The following is a 25,845-nucleotide window of genomic DNA, read 5'->3' on the forward strand; positions in this document are numbered from 1 at the left end:
TTGTCCTTTCTTTGACCATAGCGAGTCCAGGAGAACGGCTGACTACATGAGCCAAGCAGGGTCCTGTACCATCTTTTCCCAGAGGATGTCAGACCATCTTATTTCATATCTAAGAATATCATGGACTATGATAATAATACTTTTGTATTGATACATATCCTAGGCTCCCTTCGCCTCAAATACACGCTGTAGTGATTTCAACATCACTATCACTACTGTAATTTAATAAGCATCCAATTCTGGATGATGTAATGGCTACATTAAAAGGAACAGGAATGTCGAGGCTTGTGTGTATTTTCACAGGGCCAAATAAAGGTTTATTTATTTGACCCTGTACACTCGCCTAGGTCTCTCTGAACTTCAAATGTATAAGAATCTACTGTGAAGCTCAACTTAGACACTCTGGAGATAAAACTTCTAGATTACAGTCAGAGGATCAAGCCTGGTCCTGCAGAATTCCATAAAAGTAAAATTGTTTCCCCAAAGTCTGTGGCTAATTTGAAGCAGAAGAGAGCAATCAGATCCTTCTTGAGAGCCAAAGAATTGCTGATGAGGGAAACCAGGTAGGAGTCTGCTAACAAGCCATGTCCCTGAGGTAAATCCGGATGGCCATTTCAAGGTGTCTCCCGCGATGACGTCACTTCCGGTACCACCTGCGTGGTCCCCGGGAGCTGTAAACAAGGTGTGCAAGTGTCGGAAGAGCTGTCGGGATGCAGCTGCCAAGAGGAGCAGCAGGAGGCTGTGGTTGCGCTCTCTTTCCACTGCTGAGCATTCTATTTGTCCAGGGTGAGTGCGCCAGCTGGCTGGGATCCACTTCCGGCTTGGGGGGGGTCAGGAAAGATGGTCGCTCTTCCGGTTCCGGGTTGGGGGTCTCAGGAAACCCCCAGCTCGGTTTCTGGGAAGGGAGGGGATGTGGGAGGACTTTCTTTCCCGGCTGTCACCACCCACTGCGGAGAGTTGGTCCCCGGTCGCTGGAGCTCTCCCTGGTGTGACTTGACCTTGCCTTGGTGATGCCGCGACCTGACGAAACCACAGCGAGCACGGGCTTTGCGGACGCTCACTGTTCTCGTCTGAGGTTATCAGCCACTGTCTGCCAGGGTTCTGTATTGCTGTTACACCCTGGCCAGGAATGGACTATTCTGTCCGCCCCAGTTATTTTGAGAGACACAATAATGATCGTAAGGACTGGAAAAAAAAAAGAGAGAGAGAGAGAGAAAGAAAGGGATAAAGGGGTGGGTGGCGGGAGGGAAGGAAAATCTTGATTTGGTAATTTTATTTCAGGGGCTATGAAATAAAACACTTTCGGGAAGGATTATAGTGTGATTTTTCTTAGAGCAGGCATACTTTATAAACATTCTAAAGTGTGAGAAAAGTCACAGGTGTTCTTTTGAAACTTGATCTTTTAGCTGTCCTCAGAAATACAGTGTTAGCCGGGCGGTGGTGGCGCACACCTTTAATCCCAGCACCCAGGAAGCAGAGGCAGGCGGATCTTTGTGAGTTCGAGGCCAGTGGGATCTACAAGAGCTAGTTCCAGGACAGGTTCCAAATCTACAGAGAAACCCTGTCTCGGGGGGAAAAATAAAGAAGAAGAAGTACAGTGTTGACATAATGACAATATTGTAAGATTTGGATAATTTTGCTTTCTTGTTATTCCAAGTTTATAAATTTCAATTCAAACTAATTAACTTCATTTTGAGGTCCAAATTATTTCCGGATTATTTTCTCTGTGTGTGTTTTCCTAAGAAATACAATACGAATATAGCTAGAATTAGAACGAATTGTAATGTTTCCCTGTAAATAATGGATGTTTCTGAAAGGGGTCTTTAATATTGTATAAAGATGAACACATTTAGGTGGCCGAGTCTCACCCGGTAAGGGAGGAGGTTTTCATTTATCTGGTGACTAATCTGCATGCTGCTAGCACACTCCCTGATCCCTCCCAACTACCTGTGTCATCAAAAGTGTCCAGTTTTTCATCTGAGTTCTTTTTGCAATGGAGTTAGGCCCACTGTCACTTTATATAAACATATCTTTTTTTTTTTTGTATATATACAGCATGGGTGTTGGGGGAGAAATGTTCAAATCCTGTCCCATTGAAAAAAATTCTAGAAATAGTGGTCTTTTTGTAAACCCAGAGTCGCTTCTCATTGAAGAGCAGGTGTCAAATCTAGCAGAACAAATGGTTCAAACGTAAGTTAATTTGGGGGACTGGTGCGATGGATCAGTGGGCCAAGGTGCTTGCCATGTAAGCCTGATGATGTGGTTCCGTCTCCAGATCATACATTACCAGGAGAAGGAGAGAACCCACTCAACGGACCTCTACTTGTGTGCACACATTCTAGTAATAGTTCTGAAGTTACTGATCTCTGGGTACTTCTAATAATAGTTTTGAAGTTGTTGATCTCTGGGTACTTCCTGAATAATTTGTATTCCTCAGCTACTCCTCTAAGTCTTCTTTAATAGATTTATATTTTTCCTTAAAAATCAATCAACCAACCAACCATCCAACCAAGGGGGCTAGAGAGATGGTTCAGCAGTTAAGGGCACTTGGTGCTCTTCCATATCGCACCAGTCCCCCAAATTAACTTACGTTTGAACCATTTGTTCTGCTAGATTTGATTCCCAGCATCTGTGTTTTGATTCCCAGCATCCAGATGGGGGATCACAATGGTTTGTAACTCTAATACCAGGGAATCAGATGCCCTTTTTGACTTCCAAGGACAAGAGAAGAGGAAGCAATAATGACAAAGAACCAGCCCGAATTACACTTTTCTCTTTTTCATATAAGTGCTCAAGTACTATGGAATTCAAGTTTTGGAAAATGGGATGTATAAAATTAGGGATTTTGTTTTGTCATGTTTAATTTCTACCATCTCTAAAATGATTTGTGTTAGAATGAGGTTTTATTTTCTAACATCCATTAATTGGTTTTTAAAAATTTTTATGATCAGATGTTTTTATTTGGCCAGGATAAATCTCAAACCAGAGCATGGTGATCCTATCACTTGAGATGCTGAGGCAGGAGGATTGGCCAGCCTAGCCTTGTCTACATAACATGATCCTGTCTCAAGAAACAAAACAAATAAATTAAAAATTAAGTATCTGAAAAGATATTCTAAAATATGGAAAATTTGAATGAATGTAGCATAGGATAAGAAAGGTTTTTAAGAAGGGAGTTGATAGAAATATGGAGAGGGAATATGGACTGAAGAGAAAGGGATAGAGAGAGAGATGGAGGAAGAGGGAAAAGAGAGATGGAGGGAGGGAGAGAGGAAGAGAGAGAGGCAGAGATGGAGAAAGAGGGAAAAGAGATAGAGGGAAGGGAAGAGAGAGGACGGGGGGGGAGAGAGAGAGAGAGAGAGAGAGAGAGAGAGAGAGAGAGAGAGACAGACTGGGACTCTGGAGAACTGGAGCAACTACAGAGGTTCTGATTTCTAACTCTAACCTAGATTTTGTCTTAGCTCTAAAGCAGGTATCGGCAATTTCCAATAGTGGGATGTGAGTGAACATTTTAGACTTTGTGAGCACCTGTTCTCTGCTGCATCTTCTCAGTCTCTGCCAAGTGTGCAAAAGTAGCCACAAACAAACCAGTGTGGTTGCATTTTATTAAAACTTCATTTGCATAAAGATGTTGAAATGTTTTAGCTGTTTGCTGGAAAACTACTGGAGAGATTGATGGGTTTGGATAATCTGGGTTCCCTGCAGGGCTGAGAGCAGGGTCACTGCTAATTACTATGAGTTCTCTTTCTTGTGAGAGCCATTTGCTTCCACTTGAGTCATTGCGGACCCCTGATGTGTGGTTCTTTTTTGACATCCCTTTGGTATCAAAGACATCCAAACTTACTCAGAATCAGATTCATGCCCTCCCCCACTAGCCTGGTTTTCCTCCTTGAGTGAAACTGAGAGTCATTCTTGACACCTTTCTTTCTTTCTTCTAGCGTTAATTTCTTATGGGAACTGTCTGTACATTTGGGTGTTTATTTTTCCTCCTTTAGTACACCAGCCCAGACTAGAAGTGATTATCAAGAACTGATATTTTCCCAAATGGGTACAGACAGAGCACTGAGAGAGATGTTGAAAATTCCATAAGGAAGGTTGATAGGGAAAGAAGGAATGAGCAGTGAGCACATGTTGTTCTTACACTAGTAATCGTGGTGATCCTCCCAGTTTCCCTCTGCTTGCCTTCTCTCTGAATTTTTGCCCAGATGGTACTTGTATTTTGTGAAGGAAAGGACCTTTGTAAGTCAGGTGTAGTCATGGCAAAGTGCTTGGGTAGTATTGTGTAGGGAACTTCAGAGGAAGAGCAAAGAACTTCAGGGAATTTGGGTATCACAAAGCAGGCTGGGGTTTTGAGCTGGTGGGGAAGCAACTCTGGCAGGATGGTAGGAGCGGAGAGGATCCTTCTAGATAAAGATGTATTCAGAGGAAAGCATAGAGACATGAAAAGACACAGTATCTTTGGGAAATGACTGGACAATCCAGGCATAGGGAAGGGGGTAGAATGGGTAGTTGACAGTGTCTGAGACAGACTATTCGTGTTTAGGTGTTAATTCACAGCCCAGCAGGGAATTAGTTCAGAATCTTTAGTATGTGTGGTGTCCACTTTAATAATAATAGTTGCTATTTGTTAAAAGTTTTATCTTGAGGGATCTACTAAGTCTTCTATGACTATTTCTTTGTTTGTTTGCTTATTTATTGTGGTACTAGGGAGAGAGCACAGAGCCTCACACATTCCAGGCCTGTATATGTTTAAAGTGTATTGGATGCTCCCACTGACCACAGGAGGGCTATTCTTTCCATTCACCTAGCTCTCACAGCCAGAAGTCAGATGGGCTAGAGCTTGGCGCAGTTCTAAGTTCAAATCTTCTACTTCAAGCTCTATATTGTATGTATGTTTTAGGCTGAAACATAGGATAAGGAGTCTGTGTAATTTGTGGGTTCATTCTACCTTTCAGGTTTTAGACCTGAATCTCCAGTGCTGAATTGAAGTTTTCTCCATGTTGATGGGTCAGGAGTGGTTGAGGGCATGAGAACAAAGCCTTTTTCTGGCAGAGGAATGGACATTTACAAAGGCAAACAAGAAATGGCAAATAGCTGGGTGGTGGTGGTATGTGCCTTTAATCCCAGTACTCGGGAGGCAGAGGCAGGCAGATCTTGGTGATTTCCAGGCCAGTCTGGTCTACAAAGCAAGTTCTGGGACATCCAGGGCAGTTACACAGAGAAGAAATGGCAAATTTAGCATGGCAGTCAGAAAGGATACTCTGCAGGGAACCCAAGGGCCATCATCTTTGAGATGGATCAGATTCTTATTAAAGGCCTTAATAGTGAGCTCTGTCTTGATCTCCTCCTTTCGGGAGGAATGTCACCGGACTAGATCGTCCAGAGAGGAGTGAGAAAATGAGTCAAAGCTGGCAGAGGTGAAGGTTGGGACAGTGACTCAGATATGCCAGCGGTGGGCAAAGCTGAGAGTCTGTAGGAGAAAGAGCAGGCGGTATCAGCAGGCGTGGGGCGTTTGCTCCAGGTAGGTAGGCTTTCTGGGTGTTGTGTATGTTTTAACTCATTTAATCCCCACAGTGGCCTAGAGGTAAGCCCCATTTCTGCCGGGATGAGCAAACTGAAGGAGGAAGGTAACTTGCTGAGCTGCTCAGAGCCAGCGATAGGGCTGGGGCTTGAACTCAGATCTTCTGGTTAGGTATCTTTGTGTTCAATCATTACACCATCCTGCCTGTGCCAGAAAGACCACTGGATTTTGCAGCAGGGTGTGGATTTGCTCTTTTCTGAAACCTTGACTACCAGAAGAATCTTGGATTAGTGAGGTAGGGAAGGAAGTTGAAAAACTGAAGCATTGTGTTTTCATTTTCCAGAACAGTGCTCTCCAGGGGGAGATGTGTTTCTAGTCACTAGAAGTCGGCTAGAAGAGACAAAGTGCCGGGTGTTTTTTGCCTCCCTCCCTCCCTCCCTCTTTCTTTCTTTCTTTCAGAAAGGTAGAGTGTTAAAGTTGGAATGAATGGTTTTAGAAAAACCACACTGCAGGCTTTAAAAATGATATCTTACTTTTACATTGTAAAACATATTCAATTTTATTTTTTCTTATCCATAATTTACTTTTTACCCTTCCTTCCTTTCTTTTTTTCTTTCTTTACTTTTTTTTTTGATACTAAGAATAGAACCTGGGCCCTTCCAAGTTAAGGCAGGTGCTCTGCCTTGAACTACACCTCCAGCCTGCCCTCCATAATTTACTTTTAATAGATGTGTGATTCACTAACCAGCTTTGAGAGGAAGCCTAGCTGGGTGTGGTGCTACATGCCGGTAATCCTAGGTCTTGAAGCCTGAGTCAGGACTGTGAATTTAGGCCAGTCTTGGCTACATAGCAAAGCCCTCTCTCAAGAAGAGGAGGCGAGGCAGCAGAGGGAAAAGAGGAGGAAGAAGAGGTGTTAGAGGGATCAGCAGTTTAGAACACTTAGAGTTCTTCCAGAGGATCCAAGTTCAGTTTCCAGCACCCACATCACATGGCTCATAAACACATGTAACTCAAGCTCTAGGGATAACGCCTCCTGCCTCCATTGGCACCAGCACTTGTGGATGTACCCATACACATATATACACATAATTAAAAAATAAAGATAATTTTAAAAAGAAAAAGAAGAGGAAAGGAGGGGGAAGACTAGGTATAACCCTTCAGGACAGTTTAGAGCATAAATTTCCTATTTGTAGTTTCTGTCTTCATTTTGCTACTGGTTGAAACACTAGTAGTTTCTTTTTTTTTTCTTTTTGTTTTGTTTTTTCAAGACAGGGTTTCTCTGTAGCTGTTGGAGCTTGTCCTGGAACTAGCTCTTGTAGACCAGGCTGGCCTCAAATTCACAGAGATCCGCCTGCCTCTGCCTCCTGAGTGCTGGGACTAAAGGCTTGCACCACCACCGCCTGGCTAAACTCTGTCTCTTTTGAGCAAGGTGTCTCTGTATAGCCTTAGTTGTTCTAGTTCTTGGTTCTCCTGGAACTATCGCTGCTATATACCAGGTTGGCCTTGAACTCACAAAGATCTGCCTGCCTCTGCCTCCCAAGTGCTGGGATTAAAGGTATGTGCCACCACTGCTTGAGTCTCTTAGACCTCATAAAAGCTGCTGTATTCCTGAAGCGTGTGTGTGTGTGTGTGTGTGTGTGTGTGTGTGTTGAGGGGTTGTTAGGGAGGTCACAGAATGAGAAGGAGTAGATGTTGTTGTCTTATAGTTGTCATGGCAACCCTCTCTTGTTTGTATTTAACAACTACAAGCCTGTGTTTGGAAAAATGCTAGTGGGATTAGGTTTTTAACTTTTACTCAACTATTTGCTATGATTTAAGACCATAAAATGATAAAAATGTTATTAAAGATTAATGGATCTTAGCTCCTTGCTCCTCATAGATTTGTCTGAAAGTACATTGGTGGCTCTGGCTTTTGGGGGAGGTCCCTAAAAATTATGCAAAGCATCTGTAGAGTTCACTCACATTTGCATAACCCAACAAAGCAAATGCATCATAAGTGTTTGACCTTGCCTCACTAGGTGTGCCTCCCACCCTCTCTCTGGAGATCAGTGCAGATGCCCATGTCCGGGGATATGTTGGAGAGAAGATCAAGTTGAAATGCACCTTCAAGTCGTCTTCGGATGTCACTGACAAACTGACCATAGACTGGACATACCGGCCCCCCAGCAGCAGTCGCACAGAATCCGTAAGTGTGGACTTCTTAGAACGTTCCTCTGAGTGCCTGGCATGGCAGCACATGTCTATAATTTCAGCATTGGTGAAGTAGGAAGATTAGGAGTTCAAGACCATTCTCAGCAACACAGCAGTCTTGAAGCCAACTTGATCTACACTTAAAGAAAGAAAGAAGGCCTGTGCCCTAGTTCAGTGAATAAACACTCCTGCTTCGCAAGCCTGATGACCTAAGTTCAAGTCCTGAAACTCATGGGGGACAGAGAGAGCACACACTCAAAAGTTGTCCTCTGATTTCTATGTGTAAAGCCTAGCCCTAATGTTCCTTCATGACTTCCTACATACCTACACATACACACACACACACACACACACACACACACACACACACACACGGCACACATACCTCCAGAGACACACACACCACACACCTCCAGACACATACACACCCACCCACCCACACACACCACAATACCTCCAAACACACACACACACACACCTCCAGACACACACACACATACACACCCACCCACACCCACACACACACCACAATACCTCCAAACACACACATACTACACACCTCCAGACACACACACACACACACCTCCACACACACCCCCCACACCACACATACCTCCACACACACACACACACACATACACACACACACCTCCAGACACGTATACACACACCATATACCTACACACACACCACACACACATACATACCTCCAGACATATACACACACCTCCAGACACACACACCTCCAGACACACACCTACACACACACACCACACATACCTCCAGACATACACACACACCTCCAGACACACACACCTCCAGACACACACCACACATACCTCCAGACACACACCTACACACACACACCACACATACCTCCAGACACACAACTACACACACACCACACATACCTCCAGACACACAACTACACACACACACACCACACACACACACACCTCCAGATACACACACCTCCAGACACACACCTACACACACACACCACACATACCTCAGATACACACACACACGTACACACCTCCAGACACATATACACACACCACACACACACATACCTCCAGACACACACACACTACACACACCTACACACACACACACCACACACCTACACACACATACCACACACATACACACACAACACACACCTCCAGACACACACACACCTCCAGACACACACCCACACACACCACACACCTCCAGACAGACACACACACACATATAGACATACACACTACAGTTAAATTTAGAAAATGGCCAGGCGATGGTGGCGCATGCCTTTAATCCCAGACACAAACACACACACCACACACGTACACACACACACCACACACCTCCAGACACACACACACACACACCTCCAGACACATACACACACACAGACCACACATACCTCCAGACACACACATACCTCCAGACACACACACTACACACACCTACACACACACACACCACACACCTACACACACCACACACATACACATACCACACACACCTCCAGACACACACACACACACACACACACACACCACACACCTCCAGACAGACACACACACACATATAGTCATACGCACTACAGTTAAATTTAGAAAATGGCCAGGCAATGGTGGCGCATGCCTTTAATCCCAGCCCTTGGGAAGCAGAGGCAGGCAGATATCTGGGAGTTCGAGGCCAGCCTGGTTTACAGAGTGAGTTCCAGGACAGCCAGGATTGTTTCACAGAGAAACCCTGACTCGAAAGACAAACAAACAAAAAATAATTAGAAAATGAAATAAAAATAGATAGGGCTTTGGAGAAAGCTAGTCTTCTGCCCCTTATGATACTTGTTTAATCACACAGAGCCTTTTACTCTGTCATCTAAGACTCCTGCACATTATCTTCAAGGAAAAAGGTGGTCAGAAACCACGAGGAAATGTGGCTTAATTTGGTTGCCTTGTTGCTTCCTTCTGCGTGTCATCACAGCTTTGTTTTAGATCTGATACAGTAAGAAGGGCATCTCCAGGACGTGGGCTCCAGAAACTCCCTGCTCACGTCACTGACATCCTTTCTGTGATAGCTGCTCCCATCTGCTGTCTCTGTGGGCGTGTCTGTCTGACAGTCCTGCACTCTGTAGATTTATCTTGGCTTCTCCTCTGGCCATGTAAACATCTGCAGTGATTTATATAGCTGCCTTTGAAGGAAGTTGTGGAACTTTGTACTGGTGACAGATGACATTGGTGACAGATGATCATACAATATTAGAAGCAATATACTTTAGTCACACATATAAAACACATTTATGGTTCAAGTCCCATTATGGGTGTTTAATTAGAGATTACAATGCTGTAAAAACCCTTTCTCTTTCTTTCAGTTGCCTTGGTTCAGAATGGGTGCTATTTAAGAATATATCTGAATGTTGGGGCTGGAGAGATGGCTTCGCAGTTAAGAGCACTGACTGTTCTTCCAGAGAAACCCTGGGTTCAATTCCCAGCACCCACATGCTAGCTTACAACCTCCTGTAACTCCAGTTCCAAGGGAATCAGATGCTCTGGCCTCCCTGGGTAGCAGGCATGCACTAACACACAGATGTACATGCAGGGAAACCCCCATACACATGAAATAATTCTTGAAAAATGTCAATACTATAGCCACATGTAAATTGCATTTTTATTTATTTATTTATTTATTTGAGTCTGTGTGCCACTGTGAGCATATGAAGGTCAGAGGACAACTTGCAGAAGCCAGGTCTCTCCCTCCACCCCTTGGATCCTGGGGATGCATGCAGACCTTCATCTCAGAGGCAAGGCGCCTTTACTCCCTGAGCCATCTCGCTGTCCTTCCTAGACTGGATTTTACAAAGTCTTCTTTATCCTATTTTCCTCCATTGGAAAAAAAATTGCCCTTTATCTCAGTGAATACGCTTTGAATTGTGCGTTAGGAGCTGTTTCTGAGTGCCATGGTGTGGAGTGTCGTGGTTTAAGGAGACACGGCGGGTGTCAAGGTTCCTGTGGCTTTAGATTTAAAATAGTTCCCTTTATTCTGACTTGTCAGGAGGCCGTGGCTGACCTTGTTTGGCTCTGCCTCCTTGTCCAAAAGCAGGACAGAGTGAGCAGTAGGGAGCTTCTTGAGTCAGAACCCCCATGTGCAGACAATGCTTCTCCTAGAGTACCGTCTGTGAGCCCAGTCAGAAAGCCGCCAGCTCATCTGAGCTGGATTAGCAGCATTCAAGAGTCTTGTTGCTCAGGTGCAGAGAAGTGGTTAGTTTGTCAGGCTTACCAAGGAGTGAGGATTAGGGGTAACGAATTTAAATGTAATTCATGAGTTAGGTTAACCTGGAAGGAACACAGCAGAACTTGTTTTGTCAGTGAGGAATGTTTAGGCTTTTTGTTCTGATGATTGATGATAGGACTTGGTTTCTGGAGACAGGTTTGCTCTGTACCCCAGTCTGTTCTTGGGTGTATAACTCAGGCTGGGCTCACAGACACAGCACTCCTGCCTCAGTCTCCTGAGTACTGGGAGTACAGGCAGACACCATGATGTTGGCTTGGTAGGCCTCCTTTATCCCCCCCCACCTGGAACACTTGTCAAATATATGTTGGTTCTTACTGTTTCTACCAAAATGTAAGTTCCATGAGAACAGGAGCCATGATTGTGTGGCACCCATTGTATCCTGTTCCTTCACACCCCTGGAACATGGGAGGTGTGCTAAATATCTGTGAAGAAAACTCTTGGTGAAACTGACCAGGGAGTGATTCAGCATCTTCTCTGAGGAATTGCTCTTCAAAGTTAGGCAATTCGGTGGTTGGAAACGCCTGGTGTCCTAAGTGGAAGGTACCAAGTAAACAAAGAAAGAAGGAAGCATCCTGTCTTGCATAAGAGTCGTGTTGATTATCATACCTGCCTGTCACACCTTCAGGCATAAATATGTGCTTTTGGTGACCAAGTGTCCAGCCACCAAGTCCAAAGCAGTGTCACCTTAATACGGTAGAGAGTCATTGCACGCTTATCAGGCATTTGACGTGGGCTTGTGTTAACGGCCACGGGAGAGACCAGAGAGAGACGGGATTGCCTGACACTGCCCAGGGATCTGGAAAACGAAGACCTCCCTTTGTCTCTAGCTAGCTGTGTGCCTGGGAGTAACCTGCCTCCCATGCTGCGGTGAGGTTCTGAGGGCCAAGGGAGGAAGCAGTGGCGGCCATTTGCAAACCGTGATAAACAAACATCGGGTATTACTTCAGATACAGTTTCCCTTCTTCAGCGTTATTGACATTTACGCCTGCGGGAAGTTTAGCAGTGCCCTTGACTTCTACCCACTAGGTGCCTGAAGCTCACAACCCAGTGTGCCAAGGAAACGAATAGCCTGGTTAAGCAGAAGGCAGAAGATCTGAGCAGACGTTTCCCAAAAGAAGCAATATCAGTGTTCAGATATGAAAAAACTCAGTGCCTCCAATTATAAAGGGACTAAAAATAAAACTGTAATGAGACCTCACCTCAGACAACCAAACAGAGCTGTTATAGAGTGGGCGAGTCATGGGGCTGGGGGATGGCTCAGAGGTTGGGAGTGTACACTGCTCTTGCTGAGGACCTGAGATGGCTCACAGTGGCCTGTGGGCACCTGCACTCATGCACAAACACACACATGCAAGCACACACACACGTACATACATGCACACACGATGAAAAATAATAAAAATAAGTCTTAGAAAGGCAGATTACAGTAAGGATTGGTGCAGGTTGGAGAAAAGGGAAATTTGCTAATGTAAATAATACAGCTAATTTAGAAAATGGCCTGGCACTTCCTCAAAAGCAAAACTAGCTTCGAGTGTAGCTCAGAGGTAGAACTTGGCGTGCACAAGGCCCAGGGGTCAAGTCTCAACACCACACAAAAAAGCCTCATTGTGCTCCATAAATATACACAGTTATTTGTCAATTATAAAGAAATAAAATAAATACAATTTAAAACCTGGTGGGAAAAAAAAAAGAATCTGCCCACATTGTCAAATGTTTTGTGGAGAGTGAAGCTGCCTCTGCTTGAGTGTCATTACCTGGGGACTTTATGAAGAATTTAGAAGAAAGTTCTTGCTTAGATCGCTCTGTGTGTGTGTGTCTATGTGTATATGTGTATGGGTGTGTGGGTGTGTGTGTCTGTGTGTAGGTCTCTGTTGTATATGTGTATGGGTGTGTGTATGTGTGGTAACATGTGAAGGTGCCCTTAGAGCCCAGAAGTGTGGAATCCCCTAGAGCTGAAGTTCTGTGTGCTTGGGAACTCCCTGATGTGGGTGCTGGGAACTGACCTCAGGTCCTCTGGAAGGACACTTAGCCACTGAGTCATCTCTCCAGCCGTAGACAAGTCCTCAGGACTCTCTCATCAACCTTTCTTTCGGATCAGTTGTATTGACCTGTCTTTCTAAGAGAGAGGCGAGAAAAGCACTAAAAACAAAACAAAACAGCCAACTGGGGGGAAAGAAAACCCTATTTTACAATTCTTTCTAACTTTGGATCTACTCAGCTTTTCATTTCATTGCGTTGTCCAAGTTAACCTTTTCTCTCGTGGTCTTCGCTTTCTTAGATTTTTCATTACCAGTCTTTCCAATACCCAACGACAGCGGGCACGTTCCGAGACCGGATTTCCTGGGTTGGAAATGTGTACAAAGGGGATGCGTCCATCAGCATCAGCAACCCCACTCTGAAGGACAATGGGACGTTCAGCTGTGCCGTGAAGAATCCTCCAGACGTGTACCACAATATCCCCCTGACTGAGCTCACGGTCACAGAGAGGGGTAAGCTGCTCACTGCCAGGCTCCTCCACTGCTGTGCCTCCTCGGGTGTTTTCTGGAGGACCACTGTATCAAAGTTGTCTTCAAATGCCCGTTAAGACTGAATTTTTAGACGTTTATTTTTATTTATTTTGTATGTGTGTCGGGGTGGGCATGCATGCTGCAATGGTGTCTAGAGGTCAGAAGACAGCGTGCAGGAGTTGGGAACCGCCTTTACTGGTGTCTAGAGGTCAGAAGACAGCGTGCAGGAGTTGGGAACCGCCTTTACTGGCCGAGCTGTCTCAATTTTAACTTTGAAAGCTGGATATGCTCTTTTAATGTTGTCATAGTTTCTGCATTGTCTTTTTCCTTTTATCTTCAGGTGACCAAATATCTTGTGGAATGTTGAACAATCCCCCCAATTTAATGAAGGGTGCTTGTGTGTGGTGTAGAACTTACTCCAGTTGTCCTGTTGGGGTTCTCTACAGCTCAGAGGCTGCTTGTGTGAGCGGCGCTCCCTCTAACAGTGGGCAGCGCTACATTTCTTTATGCTACAGAAGCGGCACTTTCCTTCTCCTGTGCTGATGAGGTTACGAGTGACTCTTTTCAAAATTTTCCCCTGGTGACTATTATGTGGTTATTTGAACTTGAAACTGGGTTTGAACCAAAGACATAGAGACACCTTATGAGTCATAATTTCTTCACCATTTCTTGGGGCTTCCCTCCCTCCTTTGTTTCCTCCTGCCTACCTACCCTGTCCTTTCTTCCTCCTCTCCCTCTCTCCCTCCTCACCTTTTTCTTTGTCATAATTGTCATCCGGTTTGATGATAACCCATTGCACATTTACATACTCAGACCCCTGGCAAGAATAGATTTCATTTTTCTAGAAGGCAGATTTCTAAAAATGATATTTCCTTAAAAGTATATTCCCTGTAAGCTTTGGCTGTCCTAGGCCTTACTCTGTAAACCACCAGGCTGGCCTTGGTTGGAGATTGCCTGCCTCTGCCTCCCAGTGCGGGATCGAAGGTGTGTGCCACCATGCCTGGCTTGAAAGACCTTTATAATCGGGATCTTTTTAGTCACATCAAAGCAAATGTATCATATGCTAAGCTAAAATAATGTAAAAAATAGGACTTCTGCTTTTACAATCTGCATCCTGCCCCATATGTGCTTTTAGGCCCCTGGAAAGAAGGATGAACTGGTAGACAGCAGTATGTTACTCCTAGGCGGTGGAGTTCTGTGTACATGTTTATCCTTCTTGTATTGTTTCTATTGTCTGTGGTGAATTTATTCCCTTTGTAATGAGAAGCATGAGCAAAGCTGGGATCGGAAGAATCCCGAGCCTGATCTGAAGTCAGGCTGCACGTGCACAGCCCTCTCTTGGTTCTCCCTACAGGTTTCGGCACCATGCTGTCCTCGGTGGCCCTACTCTCCATCCTCGTCTTCATCCCCTCGGCAGTAGTGGTCGTTCTGCTGCTGGTGAGGATGGGGAGGAAGGCAACAGGGGTGAAGAAGAGGAGCAGGTCTGGCTATAAGAAGTCTTCCATTGAAGTTTCCGACGAGTAAGTCTCGCTGAGACCCCAACAGTGAGCCTGGGTCCTTTTCATAGCCCTGCGCTGGGGGCAGCACCCGTGTTCCATATCCACACACTTCCCTCCCAGGCTGAGGTCAGCTCCAGTGCTGAAATTTCTTTCCAAATGGGGTAGTTCCGTGAGGGGCACCAGAGGAAGATTAGAGTGCCATTTGTGGGCATTGTCACGGAGGGAGGGATTGACAGGGAGCTTCTGTCAGGAACCACACTGTACAGGGCTGTGACTCCTCATTTACATTTTGAGCATATATCTCATTTCCTAACAGAATATGTATGAGCAGTGAAGGAGGCTTTGAGAAGAGCCCTGATGGGCAGAGGAAATTTAAAGAAGCATGTGCTGTTCTTGGTCAGCAGATGCTCTGAAGGGGTAAAGGAGTGTGGCTACTGTCTTAGTCCCTGCTCTAGAGCTATGAAGAGACACCATGACCACGGCAACTCTAATAACAGAAATCATTTAACTGGGGGCTGGCGTACCATTTCAGAGGCTTAGTCCATTATCATCATGGTGGGAAACATGGCAGTAGACATGATACTAGAGAAGCCGCTGAGAGCTACATCCTAATCAAGAGAGAGAGAGAGAGAATGAGAATGAGAGACTGGGCCTAGCATGGGCTTTTGAAACCCTAAAACCCAATGACATAACCCTAAAACCTACAAGCCCACATCCCCTAATCCTTTTAATCCTATCAAAGAGTTCTATTTCCTGGTGACTGAGTACTCAAATATATGAGCCGATGGAGGTCATTCTCATTAAAGCCACCTGGTTATCAAAAGCATCTATTAATCACCATTCTGCCAGTGGGCAGGCACAATCCAGTCATTTCACAGAAACAGATTTACTTCTTAAAAGGAACAGAAATGTACATTAAAGCCCTGTAGCTGACACGAGGCACACACCTTTAATCCCAGCACTCAGGAGGCAAAGGTCAGCAGGTTTCTTTGAGTTTAAGGCCAGCCTGGTCTATATAATGAGTTCCAGGCCAGCCAAGGATGCATAGTGAGACCGTATCTCAACAAAGCAACCAAAAAAGAAAGTTCTGTGATGTTTCCGTTGTCTGTGAAAGGACTCTTAGCCTAAGGATGAGGGAGTCTTAGCCTTGGGAAGTTCTAAAGTTTTCTTTCTGTCTATGTGTTTATTTATTTGCTGGAGAAAGACCTCCCTTTTCAAGGAACGTGTAACACACACACACACACACACACACACACGAATTATTGGCAAACATACTGATGTCTGTTTCTAAGCGCAGTATATAAAACTCTCTGTGGTCTGTTCCCAAGTCAAATGTTTCCATCATTTGCTCTCACTCACACTGTAGGCCGGCTATAGTCAGCTCATGTCTTTTTCCTCTAGATATTCTATAATCATTCGTGTGTGTGTGTGTGTGTGTGTGTGTGTGTGTTTGTACGCGTCTGTCTGTCTCTACCTGTAATCTGTCCATTTGTCCATCATTTGCTTTCTTCCGACTCAGCATTCCTGGGATGGCCCCCTTCCCTCTCTTGTTTGTCTAGAAGCTTTCTTACCTGCAGGACCAAGCTGCATGTTCACTTCTCATCCAACTCCTTGAGTCCTGATCAGAGACTGGGTCTCCCCTGTGCTGTGCCGCATGGCAGTTCCACCCTAACTGTTGGGATATTATCGTAGGGTATTACAGTGCACTTTAGTTCTTATCGTCCTCACTCACGTGGGTCTGGGAACTCATCAACAGGCCAGGGTCTTTCTCTTTGCTACTGTTCCCACCCTAGCATGGCACCCCAGCGGTGCTGGTGTTCAGTACTTTCCTGAGTGTATGATGGTGATGAGCTGTTTGCTGGGTGTTGTGCTACCTGTCTCCTGCATACTTATTTCTTACTTATTCCTAACGACTCTCTTTAAGGGTCAGCTATAAAACCACTCGTGGGATTTCAATACCTGGGTTTGGAACTGTCCCCTGTGCTAAGGACGGTGGCAGCTGAGTTTTGCTATGTATTCTTTCCACAGCACTGACCAGGAGGACAGCAATGACTGCATGGCGAGGCTTTGTGTCCGCTGTGCGGAGTGTCTGGTAAGTGCCCTGTTTCTTCTGTTTGGTGTCTTCTCCTCTTCCTGCCCATTTGAAGTGTCCTTTGCTCTCAAGACAAACAGAAACATGCCAGCTGGCTCAGGAAAGTAGGAACCAGGGTTTCTGGGAACTCCTACCAATTTTTAACTTGATTTTTTTTTAAAGATAAAATTTAGATTTTTTTTGGAAGTATAAGAGTGCATGCATGGATATGTACCACCAGTCTGCCTGGTGTCTGTCGAGGTCAGAAGAGGGTGTAACTGCCTGCAACTGGAGTTACAGGTGGTTGTGAGCCTCCGTTATGGGGGTTTGGATCAAAACCCAGGTCCTCTGCAAGAGTAACAGGTGCTCTTAACTGCTAAGCCATCTCTCCAGCCCTCATTTTAAAAACTATATTTGTTTATTTATACTACAGTGAGTGCACAGAGTCAGAGGACTTCTTGCTGGAGTTAGTTGGTTCTGTTCTTTTACCATGTGGGTCCCAGGGATCGGACTCAGGTCATCAGACTTGACAGCAAGCTCCTTTACCCACTGAGCCATCTCACCGGTCCGTGATTTTATGTTCTGTCTCATGGGTGTAGAATTGTGTTCACTGTGTTCTTTTTTTTTTTTTTTTTTTTTTTTCAGTAATGTAATGGGAGCTCTTTATTGACGTGTGTAAATAATACACTATTATAATTATTGCTCACAGAGCTATCAAAGAAGCATTTCCCTTTTTCTCTTCTATTAGAATGTCATTAGATGAGAAAGGCAAAAGGTTCCTTAGTCTGTCTACAACCAGGACTTCAGAAAAATAATCCTGAGTATTCTCTTTACCCAGGTGGGCACATATAACCGGTAGTGTGCTCACCAAAATTCTGCCGTGCTAAAACAGAGCATGTGTTCTTAAGAAAGGGGGTTGTGCAAGTAAGCTACTGACAGATATCACACACACACACACACACACACACACACACACACACACACAGCCAACCAAACCAAACAACAACAACAACAACAAAACCCTATTGAAATTTTACAGGAGGATTTCAAGTTTCTGGACTCAGAGCCCTGAACTGAATTCTCTGATGAACCCTGGTATTTTAAAGGAAGTCAGGGTGTACAGTCTTTATGTGATTTGGTTGATGTCTTTTATCACCAAGAGACATCCTATTGGCAGGTCCTCATCCCTCTCTGAGCACATGCAGTGACTCAGGCTTATGTGGCTGTCCTGGGATCTAAGGAGAAGGGAGGACTCTGATGTGGTGCAGCTGGAGACGCCTCAGAATCAGCCTGTGATCTAATGTGGGCACACCTGTCCCTGAGCCGCTCAGCCTTTCGCCAGATGACTGCAGCCCCGTCACTCACGGGGCTTCTCATTATTTGACTTCTGTGAGCTCGAATTTCCTATGTGAGCTGAGAAAAAGTTGTTAGTTTATGAAGAAGGATCTAGTCTCAACTCTCCAGGGTTTGAATACTTTGATAACACAGAGTAAGAGACAGTTAGTATCCACATTTCTTTCTTTCCCTCCCTTCCTTCTTTCTTTCTTTCTTTCTTTCTTTCTTTCTTTCTTTCTTATTGTTTTGAGACAGGGTTTCTCTGTAGCTTTGTAGTCTGTCCTGGAATTAGTTCTTGTAGACCAGGGTGGCCTTGAACTCACAGAGATCCGCTTGCTTCTGCCGCTCGAGTGCTGGGATTAAAGGCCACATTTCTTGTATTAATTTATTTAATGATTGTTTATTGGCACCGGACGTGTGCTGTTTGTACCATTCTAGGTGCTGAAAACATAGAGGTGAAAAGAAAACACTTCCAGCTCTTCCAGGGAAACGTTCTCTGCCTGAGAACCTCTCGTACATCCTCTAGCATGCAGTTGAAACAGCATCTTTTCTTAAATTGGGGCATAAACACTGATGATTTTTTGAAGATAACTAAAATATTCAGCATGTCAGGCAATATTTAATGCAAATAAATATTGCAGAAACAAAGCAGAAAAAGGAAAGATGGCTGAAGAGCTCCGGTGTTAAATAGGATGCTTATAGGCACCTTCAGTAAGATGGCATTCGAGAAATTTCCTAAGAAAAGTAAACAGCTAGCCACACAGCTTTCACAAGGGAATGCTCTGGAAGAAACTGTGCTTGCAAAGGTTGAGAGGAGAGGGCAAGATCTGTATGTTCTAGGGACAGCAAGGGGGCAGTGTGGAAAGCAAGAGAGGAGGACAAGAATGAGTCTGTTGGAGTCAATTAATGCAGCATCTAGATCTCGTAGAGGGCTTAGTCACCTGGACTCTACGTGGAGTGGAATCCACTAGAGGTGACTTGAAGAGCAGTACTGTGACCGACGAGTGCCTTCAGAGTGTCCGTCTAGCTTGTGTGTGGAGAGTGGCAGGAAAAGACTGTGGCAGGATCAGACAGCCTAGTCAGGAGGCATTAGCCGTAATCCACGTGAGAGAAGTCCGTAGTAGACATGCGAGAAGCGCTTGTAGTCTGGATTCTGCTCTAAAGTAAAATCAGAAGGATTTACTGGCATTTGTTTTTAAAGAAAAAAAACTGAGAAGAAGTAAGGACCACTCCAGAGGTCTTAGGCCACTAGTAGACTAGAACCAACATTTTATAGAACAAGTCTTAAAATGTTTTGATTAAAACTTGAAATTTTTATCTCATGTATGTGAGTCTTTTGTCTGCATGTGTGCCTGTGCACCATGTGGATGCAGTGCCCATGGAGGCCAAAAGAGGTCGTCAGATTCCCTGAAAATTGAGTTACTGATGTGAGTGCTAGAACTTGAACCCAGGTTCTTTTAACTATTGAGCACCAGGAGTCAAACCCTGGTCTTCTGGAAGGGCAGAGAATGTTCCTAACTACCTAGTCATCTCTCCAACCCCAGAACAAGATGTAAGAGTGAAATCAGGAGTTGAGTTTGAACATATTAAGTTTGAGATGTACGGTGGGCAGTTATGTTTTCAGAACAGAGGCCTAGTCTGAAGATATGACCTGGGAGCCATTAGGAGATAGAGACAGATGGAGATATGTTCACTGAGGAAATAGATGTGTATATTTGTAGGAGAGGTCAAAGGACTGAGCCTGGAATTCTCGCAGGCTTCTAGATTGGAAAGACAAAGAGGAATTAGCAAAAGATGATGAAAAGGGATGACCTGGTTTGAAGACCACCAAGAGAGTTTGATATCTTGGAAGATGGGGAAGAAAAATTTTCCAGGAACTGGGAGTTCACTGGTGATGTTTTGGTGATGTGGAGGTTACTGGTGACCTTGGCAAAAGTAGCCCCATTGGGATAGAGTACAAAAGGTACCGGGGAAGGGGCAAGAACCATCACAAAGATACACTGGAGGAAGGGAGTGCCAATAGCTTTTCTTAGAAAGGATGCAGAGAACTGGGACAGTAGGTAGAGGGTACTGTGTGTTGAGTTGCTGTCTATGATGGGTGAAGCACATTTCTATGCCATTGTGGCTGATCCAACAGAGAAGGAAAAATTGATGCAGCAAGAAAGACAGAGAGAAGGGAGAATTGCTGAGTTTACACTAGGAGGTGTCACAGGAGGACATTGTTGCTAGAGATAAAGGCAGGACAGTAGAGAAAAGCCAGGCACGGTGACCCATGCCTTTAATCCCAGCACTCAGGAGGCAGAGGCAGGGTGACCTTTGTGGTTTGAGGACAGCCTGGTCTACAGAGCGAGGTCCAGGACAGTCAGGGATACACAGAGAGAGTGCATTATCTCCATTTCAGAGATGCTGAAGTTGTCACAGAGAAGTGTCTCAGGGTCCTTTAGCTAGGAAGGTTGGAGCGAGGTAAATGAGCTCCTAACCTCAGCTCTGCACATTCTGCTGGAGGCAAGCATTTCTGGTGTGTTTAGGTCCTAAAATAAAATCATAAGGAGAACCACTGGGTCTTCAAAGCAGTAATCAGCCTGCAAGACTGTGTTGAGGTCCTGTGATGCTCCATGGAACTCTTAGGTGTGCTAGCGGGGATACCCCGCCATTGGTACCCAAGCTAGGTTCCATTTGGAGACCCCAGACACATGAACTTTGCCTCCATCTGACTGTGGCATTATAGTGCACAAACATCTGCTATTCTTGCCCCTCTAGGATTCAGACTATGAAGAGGCCTACTGATGAAGTGTGTCTGATGGAAGAAGGGTTACCTAACAACAGGAAATATCTGGTTCCCCTGGCCAGGAGTGCCACTGGTGGGGACGGCAGTGACAGAAGATTCTGAAGGTCATTGGTGAAGACTTTAAGGACCATTTATTTATTGAAGAAGTGTTCGTTTTATATTTATAAACTGTTCAGAAACTTCCAGAAGGGACTCAGGCCTTCCCTTTTTTTAACACACTTGGATGGAACAAAGAAATTCTTGTCTTGAACAGAAACACACCGCTTGGTTTACCTTCGCTCTTGAATGTAGTTCGTGTTTTCTTCCAGTTGCCTGAAGGAGGATACTAAATGTCTGTCACTCTGCTGATGCCAAAATTGTACTTTTTAATGATGTGGAGCTTGTAGCTTCCTGATGACGTGCCAATGAACAACACGCTTGTTTGGGACGGGTAGCCTTTGCTTCCTCACGCACGTCTTCTGTTGCAAGTGTTCAGTGTGCGTTATGTGATTTAATGGTCATCAGTTGTGTTTGCAGGACCTGGAGTATTTGACCCCAATATTTTTGGATTCAGTAGGCTCATAAGTTGTTGACTAGTTTTAATGGGGTCCTTTAAGTATTAAAGTGTTATCAATTTACAGTTAAGGAAGCAGATATCGAGGTAGAAGAGTCTTTCTCATGTGTCTTGCTAGGTACACTTTGGGCCAAAGAATCTTTGTTATTTTGTGTTCCTGCGGCTGACTAATTTGTGGTTTCCTTCTTCGTTTTTCAAGTCAGAGGCAAGAAATGCCTCTGAAGAATGTTTTTGGGGGCGACTTATGAAATATTTTTGTATTCCTTTCCTTAAGTCTTTTCACTTTTCCTGTGTTGTTGTTATTTAGAGCCTTTTCTAGCTCCAGGTTGCACCAGTGATAGACACATTACTGCACCTGCAAGCTGGTTTTCTCAGTACAGAGATGAGGAAGTGAGGTTGCGCAGGGCATCACCCATCTCTTCCCTCTGTGCCTTGTAACCCACACCTCTGCTCTTTATAAATTTTAATTTATAATAAGTTTTCTATAAACCATTAAGATGCCCCTGACGTATCAGGGAAGACTGGTGGCATGTGTGCAAACAGCCCTCTCTAGAGAGTGACAGGGCTCATGGCTCGATTGTGAGAGTCACAGATGACCCCTCCCCCAGCCTTGCTGGTTTCAACATGCTGGTTTTCTTCATGGTTCTTCCTAAAATGGCTCGGGAGGGCTCCATGTTAGTGTTATATACTATGTAGCTTATAAAAGTCATTCTACTTACCACCAAGATCTTATTCTTGAAACTGGGATCTTAACTCTTAAAAGATTTGTTAATCTAGCCTGATGACTCATGAATCTGATTCTCTGATAAGCACTGTGATTTACCTCTGGTCATGGGAGCCCCCAGAAGAAGCAGAGGAGGACCTGGCATTTTATGCCTTTAGTAGCTAGATTCCATGGGTCTCTGGGCTGCTTGTTAGAGATGTGGTTGTCTGTGGCCGCTCCAGTGAGACCCTTTCTGACAGATCAACAGAGAGAAGAAAGCTTTGCGGCACCAAGCATAGACAATTGGGCTTCTGAAGATCTGAAGAGAAGGATCCAGTTATGAGGGAACATGCTGTGGACCTCACTGCTCTGTCAGAGGTGTGACAAGAACCCATTCAAACCATCATCCTGTGAAAACGGGGGACCAGTTTTGTATTTTAGGATTTTTTGCAAGTGTATTGTGAGGCTTTGTCTTGCTCAGAAATTGGTGAGTTAGGTAAGGTGATCAATGCCTGATGAACACACACACTGTTGTGAAATGGTTCTTCCTCCTTTAAATGACAGACCAATGAAGGCTTTCATTGTAAGGGAGTAAGTTAGTAATTTTATTTGCTCCATGGGTTTGTGGTCGCATCCCAGGCTGAGGCTGCCTTCTTCACCCTTACACTGAGGTTTGCATTATAACTTTTTGATCCTAAGGGCAATAAGGCGGTCTATGGAACCCTGCCTTTAAGAATGAATGTAAGACAAAGGGTTTTTGTTTGTTTGACTTACTGTTTTAATATCTTCTAAGGTGCCATTCTTATACCTTTGTTTTTTCCTTTCTGCTGCTCCGTGGGCTCAAACCACATGATATTATATCATTGTCTGGAAAGAGATTTAAGTCTTTCATTGTGGTTGTATCACCTTCTGAGTTTTATGATTTGGACTCTTAAAAAATGTTACAAAGTGTGATTTTATAAAGTACTCTGTTTCCCCCGTGACCTGTGGCTTCAGGCTACTTGGGAACATCTTAACTGTCTGCGGCTCCTAAGTCAGGCAATGGTGCTTCAGAAAGGAAAGTTACCCCTCCCTGCCATGTGCATGTGTGTGTGTGCACATGCATGTGTGCGTGTGTGCGTGCGTGTGTGTGTGTGCGTGTGTGCGTGTGTGCGTGTGTGCGTTTTACAGCAACAGAAAACTCGGAGGCCAAATCCTGAACTAGAATGTTCTATCATCACTGAGCTCCCATTCTGAAGAGGGACTCTAAGAAGATCCATGGAGTGGCCCGAGACTCTTAATTACCCAACTCAAAACCTTCCTTTTGGAAGAGTCCTCTCCAGTGTTGAACTCTTCACGGCTGTATCTCATTGACTTTGGGCGCACGCCTTTTAATCTCAGCACTTGGGAGGCAGAGGCAGGCGGATCTCTGTGAGTTCGAGACCAGCCTGGTCTACAAGAGCTAGTTCCAGGACAGGCTCCAAAACCACAGAGAAACCCTGTCTTGAAAAAATAAATAAATAAATAAATAAATAAATAAATAAAATAAAATAAAGGTTTTTGTTTGCCGGAGGCAATGAGCTGTAAGGCTGCGCACATTGACCTTGTGACTCATGGAATCTTTACTCTGCTGTAGTTAATAAACTTCTTTGCACTTTGCGGCTACCCTCTGCATGTCTGTCTACATGAAAATGAGAAGTGTCATGTAAAGGAGGGGGTTTGTGGTTTTCAGCCTTGAGAAGACTGTCTGAGTTGTATGCCAGCAGGACTCGGAATAGACGCTGTGGCTTGATGGAGCCGGCTCACACAGCTCACACGGCTCACACAGCTCACACGGCTCACACAGCTCACACAGCTCACACGGCTCACACGGCTCACACAGCTCACACAGCTCACACGGCTCACACAGCTCACACTCACACAACTCACACAACTCACACAGCTCACACAGCTCACACTCACACAGCTCACACTCACACAGCTCACACAGCTCACACTCACACAGCAGGAGTCCCTGTGAAATCTCTGGAGATGTTGTGAGCCAAGTGGCAAACTGTTGGTGGCATGATACCGACTGTAGTGGGAATATTGCCTTGTCCTCGAGGCAAGAAAACATGCACTAGTGTCAGGACAAATTCTAAAAGACGGGCATACCCAGGCTTCAGTAGAGCTAAGGGTGAGTGTGTGTGAGAACACTTTCTTTGAAGGTGACTTAAAATGGAGAGGTATCAACGGGGCGATGGTGGTGCACGCCTTTGATCCCAGCACTCGGGAGGCAGAGGCAGGCGGATCTCTGTGAGTTGGAGGCCATCCTGGTCTAAAAGAGCAAGTTCCAGGACAGGCTCTAAAGCTACAGAGAAACCCTGTCTAGAAAAACCAAACAAACAAACAAAAATCGGAGAAGTACCTTACCATCAGGAAGCCCCAAGTTATTCCCCAGGATGGCACAGCTACTCAAAGTGTTTGCTAGGAGAATGACTTGCTCCCTGTGTACTGGCAGCCCTTACAGTCGGAGGAAACCTTCACAACATATTAGGCTGTAGCACCTGGCAGGTGGAGCTTTGGAAGCAGCTGAAGGATGATTGCTTGGCCTGGCTGCATTCTATAAGAGAAGGAAAGAAAGGGAAGCCGCTGTATCTGGAACACAGCCAAATGCTTTTCATTCATCTTAAATTAACTGTGCCTTGTTCACATAAAGCTGATTTCTCAGCAAACGCCTCATGCTTTTCAAGATTTTTGTTGTTGTTTGGTTTTGTTTCAGTAGGGGCTCGCTGTATATCCCAGGCTGTCTTCTCCTGCCTAAGCCTTCTGGGTGCTGAGATTTCAGGCAAACACTACTACAGCTGGCCCATTTGAGATCTTGCTTGCAGAGTTTGTAATCCAAAAAGGGAAGTGACACCTGCAGGGACCTGTAATGTGATGTTCACTTTGTTAAGTTGCATATGGTCCTTCCTTTTAGAATAGAAATATGAATGTCCTGAATGGGACATCAGTACCACGCCCTCTAAGGCTCAGGGAACATCACAGAAGAGGAGGCAGAAAAAGTGGAAAAACCAGAAGATAATAGAGTGCTATGCTTCTGGCTATGACATAGCCCTTGTAATCATGCATACACAGAAGCATAAGATCTGCGTGCGTGCACACACACTCATATACACGCAGACACGCACATGTGCGTGCACACACGCTCATATACATGCAGACACGCACATGTGTGCGCACACACAAAAGCAAGAATAGGACTAGTTGGGAAGAGGAGGGGGATCAACAGGGGTGAGATGGGAATAAGAGGGCAATGGGGTGAATATGGACATTACAACACACTGGGTAACATTTGTGAAGCTGACAAAAATTCATTCAAAAAATAAAAATGCAGATGCAAATTGGGTAGTGAGACTGGCGGCTGAAAGGAGA

General features: G+C 44.9%; 1 protein-coding gene across 4 annotated transcripts; it reads left to right on the plus strand.

Annotated features, from left to right (window-relative positions):
* Window positions 1-664: 664 nt before the first annotated feature.
* On the plus strand, window positions 665-24,095 carry Mpzl3 (myelin protein zero like 3). 4 transcript variants are annotated; one of them, XM_041638483.1, is made up of 7 exons: window positions 711-786; window positions 1,407-1,493; window positions 7,540-7,706; window positions 13,275-13,485; window positions 14,858-15,023; window positions 17,031-17,094; window positions 21,169-24,095. In XM_041638483.1, the coding sequence occupies exons 1-7, from the start codon at window positions 711-713 to the stop codon at window positions 21,193-21,195; spliced, it is 798 nt and encodes a 265-aa protein (XP_041494417.1). In that variant the 3' UTR covers window positions 21,196-24,095. The 4 variants fall into 4 exon arrangements, with proteins under 4 accessions (XP_041494419.1, XP_041494418.1, XP_041494417.1 ...); XM_041638485.1 differs by lacking the exon at window positions 1,407-1,493 and having other exon boundaries at window positions 665-786; XM_041638482.1 differs by lacking the exon at window positions 17,031-17,094.
* The last annotated feature ends 1,750 nt before the right edge of the window (window positions 24,096-25,845 follow it).

Source organism: Microtus oregoni, unplaced genomic scaffold (genome assembly GCF_018167655.1).
Source record: "Microtus oregoni isolate MIOR12 unplaced genomic scaffold, Mior012 000055F_ref0000237, whole genome shotgun sequence".
NCBI lineage: Eukaryota > Metazoa > Chordata > Mammalia > Rodentia > Cricetidae > Microtus > Microtus oregoni.